General features: G+C 35.4%; 1 protein-coding gene across 1 annotated transcript in view; it reads right to left on the bottom strand.

The window, feature by feature from the left end:
• Window positions 1-21,542, bottom strand: part of LOC150099822 (insulin-like peptide receptor) — a 538,418-nt gene that overhangs the window by 286,557 nt on the left and 230,319 nt on the right. Inside the window, 1 exon segment of the mRNA XM_090403498.1 lies at window positions 7,639-7,853. Within this exon segment, the coding sequence (XP_090259624.1) occupies window positions 7,639-7,853 (215 nt within the window).

The following is a 21,542-nucleotide window of genomic DNA, read 5'->3' as shown; positions in this document are numbered from 1 at the left end:
TGGTTCAACCATCCTCCATGCAAAGAAACCACTCCTCACCCTCTTTCTCACAGTTTCCTTTCTTAACTTCCAGGGATGGCCCCTTGTCATTACTCCTTCCTGCTGTTCAACCAAGCGAAAGAACTCCCAAATGTCAACCCTGTAACCACCTCTCAACAGTTTAAAAGTCTCAATCGTATCACCTCACCTTCTTCTATCCACCAAACTCTGTAGTCCACATTCCCTCAGCCGATCCTCATAACTAACATTGTGCAGTCCTGAAACCATCTTTGTTATCCGCCTTTGTACCCTTCCCACAGTTAATTTATCCCCTTTAAATCCTGGGGACTAAATCTGAGAACAATAGTCTAAGTGTGGTCTGATCACGGTCTTATACAACAGAATATTAACTCTTTTATCTCTGCAAGTCAGCATCATTCTCATTATTGCAGCAATCCTCTGTGTTACCTTCACCACCTTCACCTAAATTTCAGGTTTCTATCAACCCCAGATCTCTTGTCTCCCCTACTTCCTCCAATAGAGTATGCAGCATCCATTGATATGTCTCAAACCTGAAGACCTTACATTTTGCTGCATTAAACAGACATCCCATATTCATTTGCCCATCGGTCTCGCAGAATCACTGTATTACTATTGCCTTTTCTAAACACACTTGTCACACATCTTCCCTCAGGCTGCCTTTCCTTTACAGTCTGCCGGAAATCTACACACACACACACACACACACACACAGGCCAACCTTCACACACAATACATACATAACTCATACCACCGTCCAACACAAAAATTAGGAGTCATCAGCACCCTCAAACACAGAGCCGTAACAATTTGCTCCAATGAGCAAGCTCTTAACCAAGAATTTGAAATTATTAACCAAACATTTGTAAAAAATGGCTACAATAAAAAAAAAACAGTTCACAAGATTCTCCATAAAAATTCCATTAAAAGCAAAAAATATTACAATACAATGAAATAGCGATACCTTACATTAGGGACATTTCAGAAAACAATTGATAGAACATTACTTAAATACAATATTAAGACAACTTTCAAGTAAATTTCTTAATTTTGCTGGGGGTTTGAAAGTTGTCTTAATATTGTATTTAAGTAGTGTTCTATCAATTTTTTTCTGAAATGTCCCTAATGTAAGGTATCAAAGAATGTAAGAAACAAATGATTGAAGGTCACTTAAACGCCAAATGAAGGAGGGATCAAAGCCCCAATCAGACACGTGAATGGCCATGTGGGGTAGCAGTGAAGAAAATTTAGCATACGCTATTGAGCGAGGGTCACGTGAGTGATGTACTCTAATTCGTTGGACGAGTTGAGAGTTAGCAGTGATTTGCCGATAGGGGAAGGATATAAAAAGGTTAGCAAACCCCCCCCCCTCTGCTCTCGAATTTTTTTCATCGGTGTTCGTGCAGTTCCTGGAGTAGCGGTAGGAGGTCTCGTCTTCACCGGGCAGAAGAAACGGCCTCAGCCGGCAAATGGCCTAAGAAGGATTATCAGAGATGTGAGCATATGCCTATATCTGGCAGACTAAGGCTGGCAATTGTCGGATGAAAGGCTGAAACAAAGATTCGTTCTCCTGATTACATGAAGGAAGAGTCAACTTCCTGCCTGGTCCGGATACAGCAGAAAGATGTTACCATACCAGAGTGGTGCAAGCAGTTCGCATGGATCGAAAGAATACTTCCAGTATGAGCACTGACCAGTCTGAGCAATAGGACACTCGATTCAGCCGGAAGTCGTATTTTGTATTTTAAACTACAAAATACACATAGTATTTTGTAATTCAGAGAACTACAAAATAATGTGTGAAAGTCTTGGCGAATGGTATCCTTACAGTTTTTTTATCCTTTTATGTGTATGGGTTTCAAACTTGTTATAGGAAGGGTCCAGAGACATTGGGGGACATGTGTTTCTGATAATGGGAAAGTTTCATGCTAGGACAGTAGCATGCTAAGAAAAGGAATGCTTGGAATATCTTACAGAGAACTTAGTAAATGAATTACTGAACTGGCTAAGGCATTGCATAAGGTGTAAGAGAGAGAGTTTTAGTTGATATATCATGATGTGTTATTAACATTGAATGAATGAATATATCATTGAAATAATGGAAGAAAGTGTAGCATTGATTTTTGGGGAGTATTTGTTTCCCAAGGAAGGAAAATTTGTTTATTTGTAGACTGTAGAAATTTGCCACATGAGTGGGCCTATGTGCTAACTTTTAACTAATAATGATGTTCTTGTATAATGAATGATTAGTGCTTAGTATGAATTTTATATGAGTTGTAAATTATATTTGTGTATCAATTAAATCCATGTTAAATTTTGAGAATTTGCATTTTCTGCATGATAGAATTCGATGCACTGCCTGGAAAAAGATTAGCATATGAACCTAAGCAGGAAACATAAGGGTTAGGAGGTTTTAGGCCATGATTGCAGTCCATAGAGTCGATATTGTAGATCTCTGGAATCATCTCCTGATTAAGACTTCCCAACTGAATTACCTTAGATGGTGCAATATAAAATAAATATTCCTAAAGTTATAGGAGATGTAATTCCACAGAAGTATCCATGCAGAGTTACCGCTATTCAGGGACAACCCTTATGCCTGGAGGTACCACGTGACTCTTTTGGACAATTTTCCGAGTTCTAAATGTAAATGTAGTGACCCAGAGTTTGATACGACAACCACTAGATGCCACTGCGCCCAAATAGCTGCTACACTTAGTTAATGAGAAGATGACGTCTAGTCAACAGAAGGTGTTTTGTGTTCTCGAATTTAGCAAGAATAAGTCTGTGATTACGGTGCAGCATGCATTTAGACGACGTTACGGAATTGATCCACAACCGGACAAAAACATTAGTCGTTGGTATCGATAATTTCAAGAAACAGGGTGTTTATGTAAGGAAAAGAGTCCTGGACGACCACGCACCTCAGAGGGGAATGTGCAACGAATTCAAGAGGCTTTTCAGCGAAGCCCGCGCAAGTCCACTCATCGTGCTAGCCGAGAACTTACCATCCTTCATGTGACTGTTCGGCATGTGTTACGATGACGTTTGCTTATGAAGCCATCAGATTGCAACTGGTGCAAGCTCTTCGTGTAGGTGACAAAAAAAAAAAACAGATTTTTGTGCTAATCTGTTAGAGGACATGAAGGACGACACCTTCCTACAAAGGTTGATTTTTAGTGATGAAGCAACCTTTCATCTAAGCGGTAAAGTTTCGCGCCACAATGTTCGCATATGGGGACTTGAGAATCCACATGAAATTGTACAACATGAACGTGATTCACCAAAACTTAATGTTTTTTGCACGGTTTCTGTTAGAAAGGTTTATGCCCTTTCTTATTTGAAGAAAACACTGTTACGGGAAACTCCTATCTTGAAATGCTGCAGGACTGGCTACTTCCACAGCTGAATGAAGAATCTGAAGATTACATTTTTCAGCAAGATGGAGCACCGCCACAATAGAACCTCCAAGTTCGTCGGTTTCTAAACGAAACATTGCCTCAGTGTTGGATTGGATGCACGGGACCCTGCGACTTGGCACTACACTCTTGGCCTCCAAGTTCTCCAGACATCACACCTTGTGACTTCTTTTTATGGGGATACGTAAAAGACTGTGTTTATGTTCACCATTACCTGCTGACTTGGATGAGCTCAGAACCAGAATCACGGCTGCAGTTAATTCTGTGACAGAAGACACTCTCTCAGATGCATTTGGGATGAATTCAACTATTGGCTTGATGTTGTCCATGCAGCATGTGGAGGGCACATTGAACATTTGTAATTGTGGTGAGTGAAACTTTAGGCCTTATTTCATACTTGGTAATTTATTTTGTAACCGTACTACATTTTCATTATCAAAGATAATTATTTGAAATCGGGTCATTCTTTTTGAAACACCCTGTATAAAACTTAAAGTGCATCTACTTGTATAGCAGCATTATGGATTCAATAAGTCATTTCTGCATATTTAATCAGAGAGAGGGAAGCGTACAATATATTTTATGTTGCAAGTTTTTTTCTTCTTTTTTTTTCATTAGCCTGCCCATTTGTGAAGAAACTTCACATGCAAACTTTGTTTTACACATAAAGGATGACACCAAGAAAATAATTTCTTGACATCTTTAATTTATGAATATATTTTATAATCATCATCCAAAATATATTAGTAACTGAAGTGACTTCTGTATGGAAGAATCTACCAGCAGCTATCACTGAAGAAACGATAAAACCCATAAACAGTCTTACAGCATTTTTCAATGAACTGGTTTCATCAGACAGAATCTTAGCATGATAGTAACCAGATTCATGACACACAAATCAGAGCTTTCCCAGATGCATTTATTTTCAAATTGGAAGATAATAAACTTAGTTTAGCTTTCATAAAATATATCATCGGTTTAGTCTGGCTGATTAAATCAAATATGGATAAACAAATCTAAATAAAAAAAATAAAACCTCCTTTTTACTATACTATACACAACTTTATTTTTTTAACCATTTTGATTGGTCAGTTAATTACTTTCTACATACTGGAATATTTTTCAACCTATTGATTATGGCAGAGCATTTTGATATAATGCATGAGAACGAAGATGAGAAGGATATGAATGAAAATCACAGTAACAGACAGGAAAATAAATATGGTCAGAATGGGAAGAGAGATGTAGTATAGCAACCAGAGCAAAAGAGATTGTGTTGGTGGGATATCATCAAAGGGAGTAGGATAACTATATTTTTGTACTAATGTAAAGCATATCAGGAATCTGAGTTTGTTTTATTCATTCAGTCAGTATGCCCAGACATAATTGGTATAAGTAAACTTATGGGAATAGAAATGCAGGAATATTGAATTTTATGAAGCAAGGAAAAAAAAAGGGGATGGGTGCTGTTAACAGAAGCTTAATTGTGGCCATTAAAATAGTAGTAACATGTGATTGGTTTTGAGGCTCTTTGCTATGAGGTTGAAATAATACATCTAAAAGAATTGTCATAGGTCTTGGAATACAGAGAGAACTGATCATAAAATTTTATTACATGGTTACTGCAACATGTGAGTCACCCTTCTTGCTTGCACTTTGTACCACTGATGAGTATTATTATTATTATTATTATTCTCCCTTCTACATATTAGGCCCTTCTAAGTCGTACCGGTCCTGAGGATAAGGTTTCTAGCCCTATGCCTTCCGGTATATCCTGTGGCTGTAGCTCATGTGTTCACGGGACTGGTTTGCCTGCTTGTGTGAGGAAAAATCCCAGATAAACTGGGGAGAAAAATCCTGTTGGCCACATCTAAGACCGGCTAACTTGGCTATGTGTGAGAGAGAGAGCCTCACGTCAGCTATGAGAATCGAACCCAGAACACTCCTTTTGCAGCCATAATTATTATTATCATCAAAAGACCTCCATGTAGTCAAGAGACTCATCGTGGGGAGCTCATCATACCTCATCTTAAATGCATTCACTGTCCCTACACTCACCACACTCTAAAAAATGCAGTCCAATCACCTACCATTCTCCATGCAAAAAATCTATTCCTCACTCCCCTTGCTCACACCCATCCTTGTATTGCTTCCAGGGATGGCCTCTCATTCTCCCCTTGTCTCCAGATATTCTATGAATCTTTCATCTCCTCCACCCCTACTAAAATATCCCCACCAATCTTATACTCTGCATCCCATCTTTGCTTCCCAAAATTTAAAACCTTACACTTTGCAACATTAAACTGAAATCCCCACAAACTCGCCCATTCAGACAGTCTCTTTAGGTCCTCGTGCAAAGCTACATCTGCTCTACTTCTCATAATGCTCCCCAAATTTGCATCATCTGCAAACAACCGTATATCACCATATAAGCCCTTTCCAATGTCATTTATATACAAATTTTCACAATAATGTCCCCAAAACAGACCAACAGGGATGCCACTAGTGACTTTCCTCTTCTGGGATATCACCCCATACACAACTTCCTGATACCTATCACACAGCCAATCTCTAATCCAATGCACTAATATACTATCCAACCCCCATCTGTTCCAATTTAACTATTCTAACTTGTCGGCCTATTGGCCGAGTGGTTAGTGTATTTGCTCTAAAGTCAAAAGGCTGTGGGTTCGAATCCCGCCGTGGGCATGGATGTTTGTGATTGTCTGTGATGATGATGATAGGCGGTAGATGGCATTGGTGTAGATCAGTGTTTCTCAAAGTGTGGTATGCATACCCCTGGGAGTACGTGAAAGGTCTTCAGGGGGTACATGGCAATTTTCGGCTATGAATCATTAATGCATGGAATCATTATTAAGAAAAAAAGAATTATTTTAAACGTATATATTTCTCAAATTATATATTATGTATGAATTCTCCTACTCAAATTTTCCTACTGGATTTATAAAATGCAGAAAAGAGAGCAATATAGCAAATACAAGTAGCTATAAGCAACAAGAAAACGTTGATATTGCATCTGGATCAAATGAAATTGATAAGGGTGTGTCGTCTGACATCTCTAGAGAATCAACTAGGAAGAAGATGAAAAATCTATGTTAGTATGATATGATATGAATTACTTGAAATGTGGATTTTCATGGATGAGAAATGAAGAGGAACATATTCCAAATTTTGTTCTATTAAAAATAAATCATTTTTTGTTTACATGAACATATAAATTCAAATAAAATAGACATTTACAATGAAACATACTTTATTTATTATTATTTTGATAAGGGGGTACTTGGTAATAATGAAAATTTAAAAAGGGGTACGTGGATATCTGAAGTTTGAGAAACACTGGTGTAGATGATGAAGGTAGTTGGTGAATTGTGAGTGGGAGACAGAGAGTTGTAGAGTAGTTACCCTCCCTCGATGAGTATTTGGATTCCCTGGAGGTGTAATGTAATAATAATAATAATAACTATTAGTTTGTCATGTGACAATCTATCAAAAGCCTTTGCAATCTGTACTGATCACTTTTTTTTTTTAAATGCCAATTAATGATTTCCTTAGGAATGATCTAAAATATGAATTTCCCGTCCCCTCCTTAACAAAGATGTTCTGTATTTTCCAAAATGACAAATCATGCAATGATTTATGTCTGTGATTTGGGGAGATTTTTTTGTATTGAATCATTGTATTGAGTATTTTTTATTAGTGGATAGCAGATTGTTAGTAATACAGAAAAGTTAATTTTAAAAAAAATTAAGTTCACCTCCTCTTACAAAGTTCTTCTATGATTGTTATGAATCTCCTATATGTTTTGTATTATTGCTGAACAGTAGTATATTGTATGAGATATATTTTACAGTGTAAAAGCTGGCTTGTGTGGTATAGAAGCTTTCTGCAATGAGTTCTTGGACTCCATGCAGGAATCATGTAATAATAATAATATCATTTTCTTAAGTGATATATCATCTCATAAGTGAATTGTACTGATAAACTAATACTGGAAGTGCATGAATATACAAGAAAATGATATTTTTCTTGTATATTAGTATACTTTTTCCCTATACTGTGTTATCCAGAATCATATTTTACATCAGTGTATGAACACAAACTTAAACACATGGTAGTATAAAGAGTGTTAATTTATAAAAATAAAAAAAAAGAAAGAAAGAAAAGAAAATTTACTTACAAGCCACTCTATCCCCATTTGATTCTAGTGAAACATCTCTACTATCCGAGGCATTGACTCCAGCCATCTCACTTAATTCTAGAATTTTGTTAGGACATAACTTGGAATTGAAGTGAAAAAAAATCTTCCCTCTTTTTATTGATATATTTGTATGTCGATGTTCCCAGTCCCAGAGCTCTTGAAGATTTTGGTTGTCCAGAACCAACAAAGAATAGCTTAAAATAATGAGGGTAAAATAACATATTATATTCTTACTAGTAATCTGCTAATACTAACATATGCTGCACATACAGTAAATGTAAGGAAATCTTAATTATTACTGCACAACTATACATAAATTCACATAATCTCCTGTGATGTCATTTTCAACTGATATTATTATCAGTTGAAAATGTAAAAATGTAAAAATTAGTAAATTACTAAGGCAGGACCTGCCTTAGTAATTTACTAATATTTTATAAGAGAATGATAGCAGAATTAGATAAGGGAATGACTATGCCATGGTACTGCTGGACTTTGCAAAGGCATTTGACAGAATACCACTTTGGGTTGAAAAGGTTACATACTGTGACATCACAATTTCAGTTAGATCCTTTGATGCCATGACCACAACCATGATGTGGTGTCTCATGTAGTGTTCCCTCCATCACAAGTTACCTCAAACAGTTGTCCCTCAAGAAGTCCAAAAATTCAGTTCCCTTAGCTATATGTTGCTTCCTCTACCCAGTTTATATTGCTATGATTGAATTTTATTTGCCTCAACATTTCCGTAATATTTCATCATAATCATCTATATTTTCTGGTCTATAGCGACATTCCACTAAATATATTTTCCTATAAGCTTCTATTTCAAAACCATACACTTTGCCATGTGTCATTTCCACTCTACTTCTCTACCTTGTCATATCCTATCATACTCAATTTCAGCAATGTCATCTCTAAATTTCACTCCTGGAGACAGATTAGTAATTTAGGATAGTAGATAAGGACATTAATATTGTCTCTACTTCTAACATTGCATCCCAAATTTCATTGACTTTGTAATACTAACCAAGTAAACCTCCCTTATCTGCCAACACAAACCGTATATCTAAATCCTTCTGAAGAACCACATCGGTTTTACTTCTCATAGCTTCCCCTAGCTATCTATGCATCAGCTTCAAACAACTGAATATCTCCATTTAAACTTCCATCAATATCAATAACACTTACATTATAATCAACATAAAACAGAACCTAGTACACACTAGTCATCTTTCTTCAGGAATACTGCTTTACCATACACAACTTGCTAATACCTGTAACACACACGTCTATTCCATCCACTCATCTGTTATTCAAACTCATGTATCCATTTAAATACCAAATTATCATATTGCATTCCATCAAAGGTCTTTTTAAAATGTAGATATGCTTTAAATACACTGCTTGGAAAGAAGTCAACAGACCCCATAGTGTATGAGGAACAAACAGCCATGGTGCCCACAATAATAAGATGTAGGACCTCCTTCCATTGTGATGACTGCAGCAATCCTATAGGGTATACTTTCCACAAGTTTATGATAGCGATAAATGGGAATTTTTGACCATTCTTCCTGTAGGCATGTAATGAGATCCTGAACTGTTGTGGAGCAGATGTCACTTGACCTCACTCGACACTCCAGTTCATCCCACAGATATTTAATAGGGTTGAGATCTCTGTGGAGTTTTTGTGGACATATATGTGATGACATATATGTCCACAAACCATGTAATTACAGCAGAAGCCTTATGACACAGTGCATTGTCTTGCTGAAAGAGACACTGATTTTTTATGGAACTGACAATGGTCAGTTCCATAAAAAATCCACAAAGTAGGATGCATTACATTATCCAGAATATTCAGATAATTCTCGGAGTTCAGTTTTTGTGGCACCACAAACAGAGGTCAAACCAGGATTATACCATCACACCACCACCTCTGAATTTCAGTTTGGGTTACATACTCTGATAAGAGAAGTTCATGGGCATCCACCACACCTATCCACATGCATGGTAGAGGGTGTAGCATCATTCAGAGGTGGTGGTGTGATGGTATGCCTGGTTTTCCTTGTACGCACTCTTTGCACCACTTAAGACAACACTGTATGTTGGTTCGGGTAATGTTGAGATCAGATATTGCAGTCCTAACATGGAAACCCATGTTGTGAGTCTCAGTTCTGAATGTTTTTGTGTAGATCCGAGAGTGGCAGTTTTTACATATTATTATCCTTTGTAGCATGCTACAGTCATGTTTGGTGAGTGTGTGTGTGTGGGGGGGGGGGGGGTTGTCTACTGTTGGTAGCACTTGCAGTTGACTCCCTGCACTTCCATCTCAGTATGGTATCACTGATTGTTGAGCTGGGATTTCCCAATTTGCAAAACAGATAGGCCTGCAACACGGTATCCTATCACAATGCCTCTTTCAAACTAAGTCAGTTCCCTTCTCGCAGCCACTTCACCTGGACACAGTTGCACTGACTTGGGAGCATCACATTCTTCCAATTTATACCAGTTACAAACACAACACTACCATGGCACAATGCACCTTGTCCATGGTAGTGTCCATTGACTTCTTACCAATGTTTTACCAGTTCTTCTTAATAAATCCATACTGATTCTCATAAAGAATCTAGTAAATGTCCCATCCCAATCCTAGATCCAGTCCTTCTCAACTTCTCTAACACATTAACCATAACTCCAAACATCTAGACCAGCATGTAATTTAAGGCCACAGTTTTGGAAACTCCACATAATCTTGAGTACACTTTGTCAAGTGGAGCAATTTATTCCTCCAACTGGAAATTCTTAGGGTACTTATTATACTAGCATGTCAAGGTGCTTTTAGCCCCCTGAGACATTTCCTTAAAACACACAGCAATATACTATCTCAGTCCTATTATCTTATTAACATTGTCTTCTAATCAGTCATGTATCTCCTGGTCACTTGCTGCAAATCCTACCATTTCCTACACACTCAAGTTTTGTGTGATATCAAGTGACTAGAATGAAATATCTGGGTGAAACTGGTTATTAAATACTTCATCTGTATCCTATGCAGTAGTTACATACCTTTTCTCCAGTTCTACATCCTTTCTTCCACCAATTTGCCTTTTTACCGGTTTTGATATCCTTTCTTCTACTAACCACATATTGAAAGAACATCTTGAGATTTTCTTGACCTGACTTCTACCCTACTCCTTATATATCTCAATTAAGCACAAGCTACCTTCTATTTCCACACAGTCTTCTTAATCTCACCATTTATCCCTATCCTCTTTAAACTACTACCTTTGAATTATTATTATTAGAATACGGGCACCTCCATGGAGTTCATAGACTCATCACGGAAAACCCAATCTGTCATACCTCTCCTTGAACCCATTAACAGACAAAGTACTGACAACTGACCTGGCAACCCATTCCATTCATTTACAACTCTCCAAGTAAAATATCTAGTCTTCACACCCCTAATAACCAAACCTGGATCCAAGGGGTCATCCCTGGAAGTTATTCAACTTCCAGGGATGACCCCTTGTTCTGGTCTCTCTAACCAAGTGCTGAAACATTTCCCCTGCATCTATCCTATAAAACCATTGCAGGTGATTATCCTATTAAAACATTGCAGGGAGAATTGGAAAACATTCCACATATACACAGTGTGTCTGTTAAGTAATGAAACAACAATTATTATATCAAAACAAAGAACTATATCTGGAATTGTCAATTACAAAGATTCAAAATAATCTGCCTTCAACTCCATACAACATTTACATCTGTTGTATAGGTATTCGAAGGTACAGTGGAAGTCCTGAATGGGAATCTCCTGCAATCTCTGGATTACAAATCATTTGATGTCCTCAATGCTGCTGAAGAACTTCCCTTTCAAGGCACACTTCATCTTTGAGAAGAGGAAAAAGTCTGTGGGAGCCAGGCCAGATCTTGTGAATTGGGGGGGGGGGGGGGGGGGGGGGGGGTTCAATCCCACAAATCGACTTCAAAGCCAGGAACTGATTCACAGGCAGCACACAGTACATGAGCACATTGTCGTGCAACAGAAACCAGTTGTTGTGGAACAGTTCTTTCCTGACACGTCACATGCAGGTGCACAGAAGTTGCATTACTTGTAAGTAATACTGACTGTTCACTGTGGTGCCCTCAGAAACAAATTCAAATTCGTGATGGATAATTCCAGCAGCATTCAAAAAAACAATGACCATTGTCTTGACATATGATTTTTGCAACCTGACTTTCTTCTGCCAAGGAGAAGACATTCCCATCATTCCATGCTCTGGCATTTCGTATCCAGATCAAACTGAAAACACCAACTTTCATCACTGGTGACAATTCTTTACAACACATCACAATCTTGATCGACTGCATGGATAAAATTTTGAGAACATGCAACCCAGTGCTCTCTCTGTTCACATGTCAATGTGTGTGGCACAAACCTTGAACAAATCTTCCTCATGTGTAAATCTCTTTCTAATCTGGCCACTTCCTTACTGACACCAAGCTGTACAGCGAGTAGCCTAGTGATTATTTGCCTGTCATGGGCAACAATTTCCCTAGCTCTCACCATATTTTCATTTATCCATGCAGAAACTAGCTGTCCACAGCATGGTTCATCCTCCGGGGACTCCATCCCCTCTTTAAACATTGAAAACCAGCAGAATACCTGTGCACAGCTCAGATAATCATTGCCACAAAAATTTTTTTTTTAGTCTTGGTACACTTCTGTAGCAGTTTTTCCTAATTTACAGTAAAATTTTATCACAGCTCTTTGCTCCATGAAGCAACTTCTTACACACTCTTACTTCAACAGTTTCCACACAAAAAGTGCTGCGTCATCCACCTCGAAAGTTGTACCTGTGATTACAACACACTCTAGTGGTCAAAACTATAAACATGTTTTTTTACTTTTATTCAAAGGGCTGTCCTGTAAAAAAATCAGTTTCATTACTTAACAGGCACACTGTGTATATCCTTTCATCAAAAAAGCCATCATATAAGACTGGCCACTACTCATATAATTATCCAAGAGTCACTCTCTCACCAAATAGAGGCACATGAGACATCTCATTTATAATGAGTTTCAAATCAAAGATGCTCGATCCTTATGTGATCTCTATTACATACTGCCTAAAGTAGTATAATAGAGGACTAAAATGACATATTGCCATGTGCATTTTAAGGGAATATTTCCAGGGAACTAATTAAACCCTTGACATGCCTGTTTAATAAGTTCCTTGCTTCTCTGAAACTCAAGAAATTCTTCTCTGCTCCAATGCTATTTCTTTATTCTAACCTTCATATTTTATAATTAAAACTCATCAATAATGTTCACCCTGCTCTTGTTCACTTACCATATCAGTATATTTCCTTGTCATTATCCTCCACATTACCATGCCTACAGCAATTCCTACTAAATATATCATCCTCTCCACCTTCACCCTGACACTATAATGTCTAGAAACCAATAACACTTTGATGTTTTAAGGATACTTGTGACATAAAGACTGAATAATATATGCACGTAAACACAAGAAAGATATTTAATTAACCAAATATTTTGGTCTGGAAATAGCAGACCATCTTCAGTGGCACTACAAGAACAGTTTTAAAAAAAAAAAATATATATATATATATATATATATATATATACAAAAAATAAATGATCTATTGTTAGTATTCCATCTTTTTTTTTTTTTTTTTAAACTGTTCTTGTAGTGCCACTGAAGAGGTCTGCTATTTCCAGACTGAAATATTTGGGTAATTAAATATCTTTCTTGTGTTTATGTGCATATATTATTCAACTAATAACACTATTTTCCTTTCTGCATCTCAGTTCTAAAATGAATTCTAGAATTTTGTTAGAACACAGCTGTGAGTTGAAAATAATCATTCCTTTTTTTTTTTTGTAATTTAGTATGTAGATGCTCCCAGTTCATTATCTATTGAAGATTTTAGTTGTCCATAACCTGCAAAATGTAGACTAAAATTTAAAGATTAAAAAAGGGATATTGTATTGTTGTTAGCAAATATAGTAAATCATTTACTATATGTGTGTAGTACATACTGTCAATGATACAAAAGTCTTAATTATTACTACACATCCATGTCCACAGCAGGATTTGAATGTGCAGCCTGTTAGTTGAGAGCAGATAGGCTAACCACTCGGCCAACCAGGTCAGCAACATGCTCTCTATACATAAGTATACACAATAATACCAAAGGTGAAGGCAGATCTAGCATTTGTCTCGCAGAAATTTCAAACATGGTAAATTTTCTGACAAATAAATTAATAATTAATTAATCAATAAATTTTTAAAACTGGATGGGTGTAACTTATTATGGAAAGAAATTGAATTTTCTTCTGTAAACAAGTAATGAAGATAATATAATATACTTGTCCCACTCCCCTTATCTATATTTTTATAAAGCACTACACCATATCAAAAATTAATTTCTCTCCGACCTTTTTATTAAACATCTGTAGTTAATTATGGAACACTAGCACAGTGGCTCAAGTAATCAAAAAGATATACCCACAACATTCTTTATTTGCTAAAATCAAACAAATGTTTTACCAATTTACTATAATACACTCAACAAAAATTGCTTTTCTTTTATTTACTACTTAATATTTTTATTTTTATTTACTATGGAGTATCTACATTTGCTCTTATTTGGGAGAAAGTCAGTTCTGGATTGAGAACTACCAATTCTGAATCACATTCAGAAAGTAGACTTTCTGTCTCATGTCATTTAGAAATGTTAGGATTGAAGTGAGCTAGTGAATCCAACTCAGGTTATGAAAGCTTTTTAATAGGTACCAAACTCGTGCAGTTCCTTTGTAAATTATCCCAAGTACTTTTAACTAAAATTATACTGATGAATGTATGACTAATATTATAACTAGTAAAATAGATCACTGAGGCTTTCCACAAACAGAATGAACAAACATCGTCAATAATAATTTATGTAAAAATGCATAAAAATTAGAAAAAAATAAAAAAATAAAAGAATTATAAAAAATTGCTTAGCTTGCCAACAGTACTAATATACAAGAGGATATATACACAGTACTAATATACAAGAGGAATATACACAGCACTAATATACAAGAGTACTAATATACTAATATACAGTGCACAGTACTTTGGGTACTATAAAAACAGTTTATGTACTTATAGTACATAAAAATGCAAGAAAAAATCACTTGTAAAGTGTAAAAATGAATATGGAAAGAGATTTCAGAAGTTGTTGCAGTAGGAGAAGAATAACTGAATGGGAGAAGAATAACAACTCACCATCAGGTGGTGAGTGTATAACAGCGATAACTGTATGGACTGCATTAAGTAAGTTCATTTTATATTTATTGTGTGACAATATTATATAATTTTTGGACTGAGTGTTAGTGTGTAATATTTGTGTTAGAATGTGGTTTTTGATTTAATCTTTTAGGCACTATTATTTTAACTTCTTTGTTTCCTGTTAGTGTTTTGAAACAAAATGGTGATACAAAGAGAGATCACTGTGTAGGTCAGTGCAAAAGAAAAATAAAGTGAATAGCAGTGATTTTTCAAGATGGTCAAGTGCCATGAGTGTAATATGTATGTGCAGGAATATATTGCAGATGTTTATTATTATTATACCCTCAATACAGTCAGCAGACTCAATGTGAAGGTTCATTCAACTACCAACATATTTATCATCATCATCATCATCATAATGCTAATTACAGGTATAGAAGATATTGGTCTGTTCCAGTCTCATTATTCATCCAATATCATTTTTTGAGGTCTACTCTGCCTTCTCTTTCCAATTGGCTTATATTTTAGTATTTTTTTTGGATGTCGGCAATTCAGTTTACATGTTCTTTCCATTTTTTTTTATAATTGTGTAGTTTTTCTTCTATTGATTTTGGATTCTAGTTCTTTTAAAATGTCTTCATTCCTTTTTTGATCTAATAATGTGTATTTTGCAATTCTTCTCATAAATCTCATTTCACTTGTTTTTATTCTTTGTTTATCTTGTTTGTTTATTGCCCAAATTTCATTGCCGTATAATAATGTGGGCACTGCTAAAGTATTGTATATTTTCAAGCGTGTTTCTTGTTGTACTATATTTGGGGTGAGTGTTCTATTTATCAGGCCTATAATCTGTAAAAATTTTTGAAGTTTTTAATTTTATGTATTTTTCTCCTTCATATGATATATCACATCCAAGATAACTGAAAGTATTTATCTGTTCTATTATTTTATTATTAATAACTATTTTACTTCTAACTGATTGTTTTAGTTTTATCTATGGAAATTTTCATTCCAAACTGTTCTACTATAACGTTTAAATTATATATTGCTCTTTATAAATTGACTTCTTTATCTGATATTATTACCTGATCATCTGCAAATAATAGCGTATTTACTTTGTTATTCCGGGTAATTTCTAAACCTTGATTGTTTAAGGTGTTCCACTGTTTAATATTTCATTAATGTAAATATTGAAAAGTGTTGGAGAAAGAGGGCTTCCCCTGTCTTACTCCTTGGTTTATAGATTATTTTTCAGACAACTTTTTCATTTATTTTTATTTTTATTATCTTTGTATATATTCAATATTGCATGTAGTAAAATATTAGGTATATATATTCTTTGTAATATATCAAACAGTATATATCTTTTTACTTTGTAAAATGTTTTTTTGTAATCTATAAAAAAAAGTTGAGTTTCTAAATTAGTTTTAAACAGAACACTGCATCCATTGTAGAGTATCCTTTTCTAAATCCATTTTGACATTCTAATAATATTTTTTCATTGTATATTTTTAGTATATTTTCATCAAGTATTCTGGTATATATTTTGTAGCATGTATTCAATAAACTAATACTTCTGTAATTAGCAGGTTTTGTTTTATCCCTTTTTTTAAATATAGGTATTATTATACTTGTATTCCATTCTATTGGTATTTGTCAATTTATATATACTATTTAAAAATTTTAGTAATCTTTGATGAATTTTTTCCAGCAGATTTATACAGTTCGGAGTTTATCCCATCTTCTCCTGCTGATTTGCCATTTTTTATTTTATATAGGTTGTCCTTTAATTCATTCATTGTTATCATATCATTTAAAGTATTTTGTAAGTTTCTGGTGTTATTATTTTTGATGTCCGTCCAAAGATCTGTAAAGTAATCCAAGAATTGTTTTACATCTATTTCACAATTTATATTTGCAGTTTCTTTTATATCTGCATTCATGTGTTTTAGTCTTTTAAAAACCAGCTTTTTATTTTCAATTATTGTTTTTATTTCATTGCCCATATATGTAATTTTTTATTTTTATGATATTTTTTGTGTGTTCCTAGACTTTCATGTGCTACTGATGCAATAATTTCTTTATATTATTCCATTCCTAAAAACAAACCTTCCACAATGAGACTTTTGACTCCATTGGAGGCCTGGATAATAATAATAATAATAATTTTTAGGGGTGCTTAAGGGTCAAAGCTGTATAACTGAGAGGAGACCTCCACATAGCCTTTAAAGGAATGCGGAGAACCGACCAGGGCTTCTGACCTAATGTCCAATCCTCACCTTCTCGTGGTGCACCCTGTTGGGTATCTACTTTGATACTGAATGAACGAGGATGGGCTGGCAATTTGGGATTTAGCCGACCAAATTGTATTCTTATTGGTTAAACCAAAATAAAAAATGATGGTACAACATGACAAAATTTCATGCCGGCTGGGTCATCACCCAGTTAAACAAGGCCCCCGTTTTTTTCGCCAGGGAACCAGGGTGAATAGCTTGGAGGAAAATTGTAGATAGGAAGTTAGTAATGATGTAATTTTTTCATGTAGTACTATCATATCCTGTACACCCCTTGAGGGTACATGGCAGGAATTTGATGATGATCATGATAATAATTCTTACTCAATATCTTCATTTCCTTGTATTTTTCTAAGTTGTTATTAATCCTCTATTGGTATAAATTTCTTATACTTGAATCATTTAGTAGTTTTACTTTGTAATTAGATTTTGTTTCTCTAGTTTGTTTATTTATTTTTATTTTTATTTTTTTATTTTTTTTGTAGCCAATTTGGTGGAAACCTTAGTTTTTGCCTGTCCTAAATAGTGATCTGTGTCGATCTCTAGCCCTCTTCTAACTTTAACATCTAGGAAGAGGCTTGCTGCTTTTTCATTTGCTACAAAGTAGTCTATTATTGATTTTTGTCGTCTTGAACACCATGTATATTTATGTATATTTTTATCTTTGTAAAATGTATTCATCATCATCATCATCATCATCATCAAATTCCTGCCATGTACCCTCAAGGGGTGTACAGGATATGACAGTACTACATGAAAAAATTACATCATTACTAACTTCCTATCTACAATTTTCCTCCAAATCAGTCTGTTACTTATCAAGACTGCAACATTATCAGATCTTATATTTCTATCGTCTAAGGCACTTTGTACCGTATCAATCCACCTATATCTTGGCCTTCCTCTGGGTCGTTTTCCTGCCAACCTGGCAGAGAACACTTGTTTTGCTAATCTTTCCTCTCCCATTCTATTTAAGTGACCATACCATCTGAGATTAGCTCTGCTAACGCATTCCTGGATGCTGACAATGTCAAGTTCTTTCCTAATATCCTCATTTTTAATATGATATTGCCATTGATGCCATCTGTTCACGCCTCTAATCTTTCTCAGGACTCTCATATCTGCGGTCTCTAGTCTTTGGTCAAGTGTTTTACTTCTGACCCAGCTCTCAGATCCATAAGTTAAAATTGGTTTGAACACAGTCTTGTATACAGCTAATTTGGTGTTCCGACTAATTTCTTTCTTATTCCATATGAATTTATTCAATTGACTTCCCACGATACCAGCTTTGCTGATTCTGTTGTCTATTTCTATATTTAATTTACCATCTTCAGTAAAAATTGTGCCTAAGTAGCTGAAATGTTTTACTTGTTCCACAGGTTCTCCATTCACAACACAGTTGACATTTTCAATGATTCTGCCTATTTTCATTGTCTTTGTCTTTTTATTGCTGACCTTCATACCATATCTCTTACAACAGCTATTCAATTTAGTCAGAGAATCTTGCAGACTTGTAGCGGATTTATTTAGAAGTATAACATCATCCGCATAAAGCAAAGAGCTGACATTAACATCTCCAATTTTGATATCAGGTTTAATACCACATTCCTTCATAATGTGATCCATATAGATAATGAATAACAGAGGGGATAATGTACATCCTTGTCTCACACCAGATTTAACATTAAACCATCTTCCTGTACTTCCTTCAATTCTAACTGCTGACTCACAACTCAAATAAAGACTAAGTATTGCTTGATATAATGCCCCATTGACACCATATAACTGCAGCGTATTGAATAGCTTCTCTCTTGGCACCTTGTCATATGCCTTTTCCAAATCGACAAAACTTAAATACAGATCTTTGTTATATTCCCATGCTTTCTCGACTATTTGTCGTAAAGTGAAGATCTGATCCTGACAGCCTCTATTTGGCCTGAATCCAGCTTGTTCTTCACCAAGCTTTTCTTCCACAATTCTTCTCAACCGTTTCTCAAGTATACTTGCATAGATCTTGCCAGGAACACTCAGTAAGGAAATACCTCTGTAATTCTCACATTCAGTTTTATTTCCCTATTTATATATGGGTACTATGAGAGCTCTACTCCAATCATCGGGAATTCGTCCTTCTGTCCAGGCTTTCTGAACTATGCAGTGCAGCCACTGTAAGACTCTTATACCACCATACTTCAGCATTTCTGGTCGAATATCATCTACTCCTGCTGCCTTTCCACATTTCAAGCCTTTGATGGCTTTTTCTACTTCAAGTATGGATATGTATTCCTGACTGCATGCCTGGTCAGTGTTTTTTATCACTGTGCTGTCATCACTGCTTGTTTCATTTAGCAGTTTTTCAAAGTAATTACTCCATACTTCAAGGATATCTTTTTCTCCTGTTTTCATTTCACCTTTATCATCTCTAATTCCTTTTACAGCACTCTTTCCTCCATTCGTAAGCTTCTTCAACAACCTCCAGAATATTTTGCCACCTTCTTGATATTTATTTTCTATATTCTTGCCAAAGTCCTCCCATGACTTTTGTTTAGCTAGTTTTACACACTGTTTAGCTTTCTTACATTTGTCTCTGTATTCTGTAAGAGTAAAAGCCGACTTATTTGCCAGGAACTTTTGATATGCTTTCTTCTTTTCCTTCACTGCCTCTTTAACTTCCTGTGTCCACCAGGGAGTTCTGATTTTTTTATCTTTGCACACAACCTCACCACATGCCTCTCTGGCAGAATCAATCAATGTTTCCTTCAGAGTTTGCCACTGAATCTCCAAGGTTTGATTCCTGTTCTCAAACTCTTTCATTTTCTTTTCAATAATATTTCTGTATTTTAGTCTACAGTTTACATCTGAGAGCTGCTCAACTTTTATTCGCTTTAAAACTTTCTTACATGTTATTCTTTTCAATATGAAATTCAATTTTATCCTGCTCAAGACTAAATAGTGATCACTTCCAATTTCAAATCCTCTGTACACTCTGGTGTCCTGCACCAGGGAGAAAACATCACTATCAACAATAACATAGTCAATGAGACTTTTCTTATTCCTAGCCTCTTCTCTCCATGTGAATTTGTGCACATTTTTATGTTGGAACATGGTGTTAGTAATAACCAGTCCATGTCCTGAGCAGAAATCCAACAGATATTTGCCATTATTATTAGCTTTGCTCTTTTCTCCAAATTTTCCCAAAATATTTTTGTATGTCTCACAATCATTTCCTACTCTACTATTTAGATCCCCAACAAGGACCAATTTTTCATTTTTCATTGTGTCAGTTGCTTTTTCTAAAGCCTCAAAAAATTCCTCCACTTCTACCTTAGTAGAACCTTCTGCGGGACCATAGGCACAAATAAGTCTCATTGTCCAGTTCCCCATTCTCATATTTGCCCACATTACTCTACTTGAGACTGACTGCCATTCAAGAAGATTAGCCTCGTATTTTGTGTTGAATACTATGGCTACTCCTTCTTTTCCTTGATTGTTATTGCCTGAATATAACATTTTGTATTTATTGCTCAGAAAGATCTCACCAGTTTTGGTTTTTTTTGTTTCAGTCACCCCTATTATGTCGATCTGGTACTTATCTAATTCCTCAGCTAGCTCCATTTCTTTGCCATTCAGGCTTCTTACGTTGATAGTACCGATCTTTAACTCTGGTGATGTTGAGTTGGGGTTTGTTTTCAGATTTGTTCCAGTAGCTGACTTTTCACTGTTCGCCCTGGTTCCCTGGCGAAAACAACGGGGGCCTTGTTTAACCGGGCGACGCCCCAGCCGGCATGAAATTTTGTCATGTTGTACCATCATTTTTTATTTTTTTTTTATAAAAAATGTATTCATTATTTTTAAATTATTATATACTGTATAATCAATGAGTCGCTTTCCTTTTTTTTTTTTTACTATTGATTCTTCAAATTTTTGTATATTTTTTTTTTTTTTTTTTTTTCATTCTTATTCTGACATTAAGATCTCCAGCTATAATTACCATATTTGCCGGCCTATAAGATGCACCCCCTTTTTTGCACACATTTTTTAGGAAAAAAACTTTATCACTGAATATTATAATGAATTTACAGTATTTCAAATATAAAGTAATAAGTAGGTCTACTTTCAACAAATACCTAATACGCAATCACATGTAGCTTGTATGCAATATTGTAGCAATGCCGACGTTTTTCAGTCATAATTTGCAAAGAAATTTAGAGAAAATTTAACGGCAAAAATTTATCACCATTCACAACAACCGCGACAACAATTGGAAAGTTTAAGCGAA

This window comes from Typopeltis vanoorti, chromosome 14, assembly GCF_054136105.1.
Source record: "Typopeltis vanoorti isolate ZY-2024b chromosome 14, IOZ_Tvanoo_1.0, whole genome shotgun sequence".
In the NCBI taxonomy this organism is placed as follows: Eukaryota; Metazoa; Arthropoda; class Arachnida; order Uropygi; family Thelyphonidae; genus Typopeltis; species Typopeltis vanoorti.
The sequence above is the reverse complement of the archived record's forward strand: the minus strand, read 5'-3'. Positions and strand labels throughout refer to the sequence as shown.